Source organism: Electrona antarctica, assembly GCF_951216825.1.
Source record: "Electrona antarctica genome assembly, chromosome: 19".
NCBI lineage: Eukaryota > Metazoa > Chordata > Actinopteri > Myctophiformes > Myctophidae > Electrona > Electrona antarctica.
The window spans coordinates 1,404,224-1,415,428 of record NC_136800.1 but is presented as its reverse complement, the minus strand read 5'-3'; the positions used below and the strand labels follow the sequence as shown (position 1 = coordinate 1,415,428).

The 11,205-nt window shown below is 45.8% G+C and overlaps 1 protein-coding gene across 2 annotated transcripts in view; it reads right to left on the bottom strand.

Moving 5' to 3' along the window:
* Positions 1–209: 209 nt before the first annotated feature.
* The window catches only part of wls (Wnt ligand secretion mediator), a 54,120-nt gene continuing 43,124 nt past the window's right edge, over positions 210–11,205 (bottom strand). The window contains exons 10-12 of one of the 2 annotated variants that reach the window (XM_079529375.1): positions 6,682–6,765; positions 5,018–5,186; positions 210–1,648 (exon numbers count right to left, since the gene is read on the bottom strand). In XM_079529375.1, the coding sequence (XP_079385501.1) occupies positions 1,539–1,648; positions 5,018–5,186; positions 6,682–6,765 (363 nt within the window). In that variant the 3' untranslated portion in view covers positions 210–1,538. The remainder of the gene's footprint in view (positions 1,649–5,017; positions 5,187–6,681; positions 6,766–11,205) is intronic. The other variant, XM_079529376.1, reaches the window with a different exon arrangement.

The following is an 11,205-nucleotide window of genomic DNA, read 5'->3' as shown; positions in this document are numbered from 1 at the left end:
GAAAGAAAGAAAAGATGCAGGATGGATATTCGTATTATTCGGGGTCTGAAGTGAGGACTGCAGCAGCTGACTTTAGCCCCTTTCGGGAACCTCGGTTATTTTTGGACGGCGGTACCGTGAAGCGCTCTGTGAAGGCCTTATGTGCCACAATACAAGGCACACAGTGGATAGGTAACAGGTAACAACAGGTTGAGTCCAGAAAACAAAAAGAAGAGTAAAAGTTTTATTTAAATTACCATAAAAACACAACACCCATGTGTAATAGACTACAGTCAACTTCAAATCTCCTTGTTTTTTTTTTGTCCATGTACAGTGATACAGTGAAATATTTCATAAAGTTGAAAATAAGCACGTTATAAAAAATAGATTATCTATGTTGAAACATACATGAACTTACAGTATGCATTCACTATAATAGCTAGGTGGTCTGTACAGTTTCCCAAAAAATGTAAGGAGGAACCCATAACCACACTAAGAATGACAAACAGGACAATACCAATAGTAGACCAATATTCTTCCGGTGGTAATGTAGAGCTGTGAGCACACAGAGTAGGCAAAAGGAGAAAACACCATTATCTTGAGCGCGAAAACACAATTTTGTCAAATAACAATCTTCTTGTCCATCTGCGTATGGGACATAAAGTATGTTTATCAAGAGGATATTCATACATAGGTTAAGAGCCTATAGGATATTCATACAAAAGGTTTCAAAGTACACAGTGCACTTCATTTGTCACTACGACCAGATGGTATTTCTTTACTCTCAAACCGTTTCCCCGATTCAGAAACAGCTTTTCCACATCCTGACCCTATTGCTTTTAAGAGAGGCGTCACGCAGTATATATACAAAGACCAATCGTCCACATATCTGTATCAAACTTAAAGAAAAATATATAGTAAATCATGAAATGACAGGACCTCGAGGAGCCATGTTGGACTCGACAGAGAGTTGTATTTCAAGGCTAGTTCAGACCCAAGATTTGCGACGAGACAGTACCCGTTTATACTTCGTTGTACAACGTGTCGCATGGCGAAAATAGCCGACAGACAAGCTCAGAGCGCGCGGCACGAGCTTGTACTATTGTAGGACTACCATTATCGGCACGTGACAACGTCGCATGATGGAGCATGCATTTAAGCATTAGAACGTTGGGGAGAAACATTGCAGTCGTCTGAATGTCCCTTTAGAGCAGATACTGGTGTAGAGGCCATGGGGCAGCAGATAACTGGGGAATTGGAACACAGCATACTGATGCCTGATGCAGGGCTACGGATATGCTTCTCTGATGCCGAATGACTTTCCAGAATACAGTGTTAGGGCAGGGGAGTCGGGGCAGTAGATAGAAGCAGAGGGACCTCCAAATAAATGCCTAATTTCTGCTTCGGTTAAAAAAAAAAAAGGAAAAAAAAGTGTAGCACAACATGTCGCTCGACAAAAACGGAATAATTTTTGCAGTTGAAATTGGTGGCGTTTTTCCTCGGAACAACATATCACGCCGACGTTTTTCCCCGCCGAAGCGTAAATCAGGCTCAAGTGTCTACTCCTGGGCTTCTTTGCCAGTCATCTTGTAGATCTCAGTGGGTCCGTCGACGTGGGTGATGGTCGTCGTAAGCTGGATGTCCTCTCCACTATTGGCTCCATTATCTCCTGCACAGACAGACACATACGTTATACTATAAATCATCTACAGCACTGTTTTCTACCAAACACTGGATCGGGACCCATTTGTGGGTCGCGGCCACACTTTTTTGGGTCCCTCTATTTTTTGTTTCCTACTTTTTGGTTTTTAAATCAGCATTAGTAGGCTATTTCAAAACATTTGTCATGACACAATTATTTTTTTCAGTAATTTCATGAAGAAATGAAAGAAAAAAAATCCATAAATTAGAAAACAAATGTTTAAGTACTAGTGAAAATAGCAGATCTACAAGCTCACAACGCTTCGCAACGCGTTTTGGGTCTCGAGCTGAAAGGTTTTGGGAACCACTGCTCTACAGTGTTACAACAATTTGTCATTAACGTATATTTTTTTGCAAAAAAGGGTGAAGTGTCCCTTTAACCCATTCAGGCCTGACGTCGAAATAAAAAAAACGTTCGCTCTGAAAGAATATATATTCAAAGATTTGTGCCGCATTTTTACGATTTTTCAAAAATAGCAGACCTACAAGTTCATAGCGCGCCACTCGGTGGCGCGCTATGAGCTTGTAGATCTGCTATTTTTCAATAGCTAAAGTATAACATAATGCTTAGTTAAAACACCAAAAGGGGTTCCCGCCCCAAAATGGGCTAAAAGCTATAATATGACACAGATGCGTCCTCAGGTCTAAATGGGTTAAGGCACCATTTGGACATTTTCCTTTTTCTCGCAGCTTGCACGGATCTGAGCAGACAAGGTCTCGGTCTCAGTTTTGCATGCGGGTGGACAGTCCTCCGAGTTAACGAAGCCAACATTTCGCAAAGAGGAGAGTCTCCTTCATTGTAGGTGACCTTCTGATGATGATAAATAACAGCTCTGCTTGAATCGGAACCGAGACTTAAGTGTCCAGATAAAGTAAATATACTGGGACAGGGACAGGAGTGAAAAAACAAACAAACAAGAAATGGGGTTAAGAGGGAGACCGAGAGAAAAGAATAGAGGAGGGAGCTCTCTGGCTGGCATATCAAAGAAACCTCCCTCTCTCTCCTCCCCTTTCTCTCTCTCTAGCTCCCTGAGGTCAAGAGATGGATGGTTTTCATTACTTTTGCTCCCTCACTATACACCCCCCTCCTCCATCTTCACTGTTCTCTATCCCTACTATTCTCTGTGGAAGGAAGCCTGGTGTCCATTAGACACACATTAGTGCGCACGCACGCACGCACGCGCGCGCGCGCCCGCCCGCCCGCCCGCCCGCCCGCCCGCCCGCCCGCACGCACGCACACACACACACACACACGCACGCACACACACACACACACACACACACACACACACACACACACACACACACACACACACACACACACACACACACACACACACACACACACACACACACACACACACACACACACACACACACACACACACACACACACACACACACACACACACACACACACACACACACACACACACACACACACACACACACACACACACACACACACACACACACACACACACACACACACACACACACACACACACACACACACACACACACACACACACACACACACACACACACACAGTGTGACAAGAATCTGAGATGTTACGTTGTATCCTAACCATAATGATGCTACCAACATCAGTCCATGACTTGCATCACCAGCAGGGGGCACTGATCTATCATAAATGCTTCTATCCATAATATAGTCCAAAACTATTTGTACAAAGCACTGAAAGCTTTAACCACTTAAGCCCTGGTTCAGAAATGGCAGAAATAGCACCACAATGTGACGCAGAGGACATGCTGAGAGGCATGGTGATATATAGAGCCCTCTCGTTGGCTCCAACCACTGCCAATCTAACCCATTTAGACCCCACATCAGATTCTTATGTTTCTACATGTCAGTGGTGCTCTCAACCTTTTTCATGTCAAGGACCCCCAGAATTATCTGTATTTGGCCTCCGACCCCCATCTGAAAATATGTTGTTCCAGGGACCCCCCAGAAGCAAAAATAGAACATATATTCAAAGATTTGCACCACGTTTTCATGATTTAAAAAAAATAGCAGATCTTGTGGTCACATGTCTAAATGGGCTGAGGCACACACACCTGGCCTCATTCTGATAAGTGTTGAGTGCATTGTGTTCAGACCTGAGAGCGAGCAGGAGCTCTCTACAGAGGACGTTGTTTGATTCCCAGAGAGGGACAGAGACTTTGTTTTTTTTTGTTTTTCCTGAACAGCATTTGATTTAACCCATTTAGGCTTGACGTCGAAATTTAAAAAATGTCTTTTTAAAATGTATTTTTTTTCCTGAAAAACCTAATGTTTCTAGGCCTATATCATAGGGCATTAAGCAACTAGTCGACTAGTTTACTAGTCGACTAGTAAATCCACTAGTCGACCTTGTTGGTACTAGTTGACTAGTTGATAATAAAAAAAAAAGTTAATTTTTTTATTTATTTTTTTACATAATAGGTAGTTAAACAACTAGTTTAACTACCGACTAGTCGACTAGTAAACTAGGCAACTAGTCAACTAGTAAAAATGACTAGAAGTGAATGCCCTACATCAGTGGTTATCAATATTTCATGTCAAGGACCCCAGAAATTATATGTAATATGCCGCCGACCCCCATCTGAAAATATGTTGTTCCAGGGACCCCCCCGGAAGTAAAGATTTGAGTTAAAAAGTAAAAACTGAAACTCTGAAAGAATATATGTTCTAAGATTTGAGGCACATTTTCACGATTTTTCAAAAATAGCAGACCTACAAGCTCTATGAGCTTGTAGATCTGCTATTTTTCAATAGCTAAAGCATAACATAAATGCTAACACCTAAAGGGGTTCCCGCCCAAAATGGGTTAATAAATGCCCTGGTCACTTAGGGGAATTGAAGAACCTGTGTTTGTGTCCCGTACACAAACACACCCACAAAGCTCTCTCACACAACCCAAGCCTGTTACAACGCGTTGTGAGCTTGTAAATTGGCTACTTATGCCGTTTCTTTTGGCAAATCTGTTCATATTCTTGCCTATATGACATGCCGAAAATGGGACACCAGGTTGAAAGTGGTCGACAATATAACAAACAAAATAAACAATTAACAAACAGCACTACAAAAACGAAAAAGAAAAAACAGAAAATCACACTTGTGTGAAGTGAGGGGCACTCTTATCATCATACATAATCACATTCCATGCTCAGCCAAACAAATCAAACAAGTTCTGTGGTAAAAAAAACAAAAAAAACAAACACAGACACACAAAGCTGGGCATAGGAGCGCCACCCTCAAAAAGATAATAAAATACAAACGGATCATCACGTCAACACGACAACAAACAGAGAGAAGATAAGATACTTAAGTTACCAATGATGCACTGACCACTGGACTGCTCGTCTCCGTAGCGCTTGTGCGAGGGTGCGTAGAGGAACATGATGGCGAAGACGTAGAGGTTCCACATGCCATAGATGCCAGTGAAGAAGGCACTGTTCACCTGGACGGTGTGGTCCCCCCAGTGCCAGTGCCCCTCATTCACCTGCATATGGACAAGAGCACACAAGATACATAATCGTTGGGAGGAAACCTCATAACTCCATTTGAGTTCTTTTTTTTTTTTTTGCATAAATCAGTGCTGTTGAACACCCTTTACGTCTGTGTGTTGTTTCGAAAATATTGAACTATTGAAATATTGAAGTAAAAAGTGCTTTGGACAAAACCTCTTAACTCCATTGGACCCTCAAAATGTCTGCTAAAGAAACTAACTCCACCACTCCCCCCCCCCCCCCCCTCTCATGGAAGTAATTGACAATATATAAAGTTACACCACGAACTTTGATGAGGCTGTATTGCTTTGTTTTAAAAATATACGGTTATCTTAATTTCCTGAAAAAAATATATTTTTCATTTCCTGAACAATGAACATTTTTTCAGTTATGAGGTTATGAGGTTTCCTCCGGACAGCACAGATATGATGCTGCAACATTGTCAGACTAGGTCAGGGGGTGGGCAACTTTGACGATGGAGAGGGCCACTATATTTCCCTCACTCCAGAGGGCCACATTGCATATTACTGTCGTACCAAAAAATAGCCGGTCTACAAGCTCAAAACGCGTCGCAGCGCTTATAGACCGGCTATTTTTTGCTTTTATTTGAATTGAAATCCTGAATTAATGTTTTGGTATTTTTGAACTGGAACCATGACAATTTCAAATGCCTTTAATTATAGTTATGTTCACTTTATGAACTAAATGCTCTGGACATGAAAAAAAAGACTAACATTTTAATACTACTCATTAAGCTACTAATTCAGACTGAAGTGATTAAGGCGGGTCATGTTTGCATGTATGGAATTGTAACAGCTGAAATCAATAATATATCAGTATTCTGATATTAACCTGCGGGTCGCATTAAGTGAAGGTGGGGGGCTGCATGTGGCCCCTGGGCCGCCATGTTGCCCATGTATGGACTAGGTGGTGGCCAAGAGGCTATGTGCGGTGGTGGTATGAAAAAGACCGCCTTCCCTTCCCCCCCCCCCCCCCCCCAAACAGGAAACAATTTCTACATTGCGCTAGTAAGTCTGATCTCTTTATTAGAAGCGTTAATATTGTAACCGTGATACATCATGAAGTCAGAAATTAGATGAGAACATCCACGTTATGATCAATCAGCGCAGATGCAGCGTAGATTCAGAGAAAATAGGTTGTTTTTTTTGTCGGTGAAAGGGTGCGCGACTGCGCGTGCATCCAAACAGGTCGGGAGGGGCTGAGGCTGGGCGGTATACACGGCCGGTATTAAGAAAAAAAGATTTTAGCTACCCAGTTTTATATCGATAAAAAACCCTCAAGATATCCCCACACGTCCTTAGCACCCCGTGGTATTATTTGATAAGACGGGTGTGTGGTCGTCCTAGGCAGCAGAAGTGTTAATACGTTGCACTGGTATGGTGCAGTAATACAAAAAACCTCTCAATACAACAACAATCAAAATAAGATTGGTGGACAGAGACAATGGAGGACATAAAGCAGGCTGACCTGACTGATGATGAAGAATATAACCGTCATGGCAGCGCAGGCCAATGTTACCAACATTAGGAATTTAAACCTGAAGATCAGACCCTTGGGGGACAAAAGGGATAAGTTAGGTACAAAGTGACAAACTACTATAATGTACATTAACACATATTATCCAGAACACAGTTCACAGTTTTATGGTGTACATAACATTACAACAAGACATGACACAATTAGCCCTTGGCTAAAAACCCCACTCCAAAAAGCTATTGTCAATCCATGTAGTTTAGCAACCGTTGCTATGCTGGGAAAACCTTCCTCACCTCATAGCTGTCAGTGCTATTTTGCATGGCTGTGTTGTTGAACACATACGGTACACAGCTTAATGTTGGGAAAGTTACACGACTCAGCCATCCAGGTGATGGCAATAATACTAATCACCGTAGTCTGACTCCTGTCTGACGGTCGTTAAAGTTGATTGTTGGATACCGTTTCTCCCTCTGTCATTTCCTCGTATTTCTAGTTTATTGAAATAATGTCATGCGCATTTATCCAGTGCAAAGCCCACTGCAGGCCTGGTTGACGAGATTTAGAAGACATTTTGAAGCTCTTTCTACTGAACTGATCCATTATTTAGATGGAGAAATCCCCGTCCTTTAACATGCATCTCTATGGGGGAGAAGGACAGCTTGCCATGTCTCCTCGCTGCTAACGTGCCTATTGGACAAGGACGGGTTGGGGGAGGGACTTAGCGAAGGGCTAATGCTGCATTCACATGGAATCAGGCAAACAGCACCCCCTGCTGGACGGCACGGCACGGTAAAAAGATGAAATATTTTAACATCGATGCCGTCTGCCGTTACCGTCGCCCCCGTTCTGGCTGCCGTGCCGTCCTGTTCCGTTTACCGTCCTGCTCCCGTCCACTAAAACGAAGTCCGGTTTTGCCGTCTATACCGCTTGCACGCTTCCATGTGAATGCAGCATAATTACACACAGTACAGTCCAAACCCATCCGGAGTACTGTGACAAACGCACATTATGTTATTATTATCTGCTTTTTCAATGTGTGTGATTTGTATACGTGTGATATGAATACATGCGAAACCCTGTGATATGAGCACTTCCAATTCATGTGGGAGGTAGTGGGCCTGATTAGCATGATTGATTGCAGCCACAGGCCACTTTACAAATAGAGGGTGTGGTGCAGGAGACTAAAAAGACCTGTGTACTAGTGTGAACGGGTGTGGAAGGAGGAGATCTCAGAGGCGCCAGGGTCTGTGGTTAGTGTCTAAATTCCATAAACTAACTACTGGTAACCTGCAGCCTAAACATACAAACTGTCGAGCTCAGCCAAGCACGGAGTAAGCGGCCGTGTTGGGACGCTGGGGAGACTGCGTCATCGCCGCTGGATCCATGAATGAACTGCCGGTCAACAAGGAGCATCGCGGGTGAGATAAATCCGTCTTCTGTTGGATTACCGGTGGATTATAGTTGGGGTACCCCTAACTTGCGCTTCATGTGGATCTGAGGAACTATACTGTGGGAGCGTGCTGAGAGGACGACGGTCGCGGGACTGTTCTTGATTTAAAGCACCTGTTTCTCGTGACGAACTTGTTTTGTTTGTTGTTGTCAACTGACGTCAGGACTGTGTTGGGTTGAAAGGGGATTGGGGAATTGAGTGTTGATTTTTTTGTTTGTTTATTATTTTGGTATAGGGTCAGAAGCAAGTGTATTGTATTGCCCGATTGATTTATGTAGTTATTAAATATGTGAGTTTCATTAAGCTAAGAACCTGCCGATCCCGTTTTTATTCCTTAGTTAATGATTCTCCTTTCTAAACAAAAGGCCGATTGTTACAGTACATCTCAACAGGCACGTGCAGTGTTAGAGAGGCAGGGGCTGAAATCCCATAGGAGGGCACTTTTGGCCCAAAATAACTTGAGAGCTTGTAGATCAGCTATTTTCGGGGTGCGACCCTGCACTCTTTATCTAGTGGAGATGCGTTGTAACGACATGGATTTTGAGACAAATTAGTTCAATGCAAAATGCTGCGTTCAAGTTCAGGAGAAAAAAAAACAATTCTCCTGAACGCTGCCTTCCGGTATGGCATGGAAAGGAGAGGAGGGGCATTTGCATTTCTTTCACCATCAGGAAATGCTGCATTCGTGGTCTGGAGAGGGCAGTTGTTTTACAGACGGGTAAAAGGGGCAGGGGCTGAAGCCCCCTTTGATGTCTTATGTGTGCACGTCCCTGTCTCTCAAACGTACACAAACAAACAAACACGTCGCACCTCGTAATGCAGCCGTCGGGCCTTGGACATGGCGGGCAGGGAGGTTAACGGACCCAAACACGCACCTCGTAATGCAGCCGTCGGGCCTTGGACATGGCGGGCAGGGAGGTTAACGGACACAAACGCGCACCTCGTAATGCAGCCGTCGGGCCTTGGACATGGCGGGCAGGGAGGTTAACGGACACAAACGCGCACCTCGTAATGCAGCCGTCGGGCCTTGGACATGGCGGGCAGGGAGGTTAACGGACACAAACACGCACCTCGTAATGCAGCCGTCGGGCCTTGGACATGGCGGGCAGGGAGGTTAACGGACCCAAACACGCATCTCGTAATGCAGCCGTCGGGCCTTGGACATGGCGGGCAGGGAGGTTAACGGACACAAACACGCACCTCGTAATGCAGCCGTCGGGCCTTGGACATGGCGGGCAGGGAGGTTAACGGACACAAACACGCACCTCGTAATGCAGCCGTCGGGCCTTGGACATGGCGGGCAGGGAGGTTAACGGACACAAACACGCACCTCGTAATGCAGCCGTCGGGCCTTGGACATGGCGGGCAGGGAGGTTAACGGACACAAACACGCACCTCGTAATGCAGCCGTCGGGCCTTGGACATGGCGGGCAGGGAGGTTAACGGACCCAAACACGCACCTCGTAATGCAGAGTATTTTTGGCCGGGGACCCCCGAAAATGCTTTGGCAACGTCTCGGGACCCCCGCCCCGCCCCCTCCCGACCCCCAATATACATTGACTGCTACAATAACCTTAAACCATTTTGGGCGGGAACCCCTTTTGGTGTTTTAAGCATTGTTATAATTTAGCTATTGAAAAATAGCAGATCTACAAGCTCATAGCGCGCCACCGAGTGGCGCGCTACGAGCTTGTAGGTCTGCTATTTTTGAAAAAAAGTGAAAATAAAATTTAAAAATAAATCTTCTTTTTTTTTTTTGGAAAATAATTTGGGGACCCCCTAAAATAATTTGGCGACCCCCCGAGGGGTCGCGACCCACGGGTTGAGAACCCCTGGTCTATACCGCTTGCACGCTTCCATGTGAATGCAGCATAATTACACACAGTACAGTCCAAACCCATCCGGAGTACATCTCAACAGGCACGTGCAGTGCAGTGTTAGAGAGGCAGGGGCTGAAATCCCATAGGAGGGCACTTTTGGCCCAAAACAGGGAAAATAGCTGATCTACAACCTCACAACTTGTGAGCTTGTAGATCAGCTATTTTCGGGGTGCGACCCTGCACTCTTTATCTACTGGAGATGCGTTGTAACGACATGGATTTTGAGACAAATTAGTTCAATGCAAAATGCTGCGTTCAAGTTCAGGAGAAAAAAAAACAATTCTCCTGAACGCTGCCTTCCGGTATGGCATGGAAAGGAGAGGAGGGGCATTTGCATTTCTTTCACCATCAGGAAATGCTGCATTCGTGGTCTGGAGAGGGCAGTTGTTTTACAGACGGGTAAAAGGGGCAGGGGCTGAAGCCCCCTTTGATGTCTTATGTGTGCAGTGTGCACGTCCCTGTCTCTCAAACGGACATAACGGACACAGACAAACAAACACGTCGCACCTCGTAATGCAGCCGTCGGGCCTTGGACATGGCGGGCAGGGAGGTTAACGGACACAAACACGCACCTCGTAATGCAGCCGTCGGGCCTTGGACATGGCGGGCAGGGAGGTTAACGGACACAAACGCGCACCTCGTAATGCAGCCGTCGGGCCTTGGACATGGCGGGCAGGGAGGTTAACGGACACAAACGCGCACCTCGTAATGCAGCCGTCGGGCCTTGGACATGGCGGGCAGGGAGGTTAACGGACACAAACACGCACCTCGTAATGCAGCCGTCGGGCCTTGGACATGGCGGGCAGGGAGGTTAACGGACACAAACACGCACCTCGTAATGCAGCCGTCGGGCCTTGGACATGGCGGGCAGGGAGGTTAACGGACACAAACGCGCACCTCGTAATGCAGCCGTCGGGCCTTGGACATGGCGGGCAGGGAGGTTAACGGACACAAACGCGCACCTCGTAATGCAGCCGTCGGGCCTTGGACATGGCAGGCAGGGAGGTTAACGGACCCAAACACGCACCTCGTAATGCAGCCGTCGGGCCTTGGACATGGCGGGCAGGGAGGTTAACGGACACAAACACGCACCTCGTAATGCAGCCGTCGGGCCTTGGACATGGCGGGCAGGGAGGTTAACGGACACAAACACGCACCTCGTAATGCAGCCGTCGGGCCTTGGAC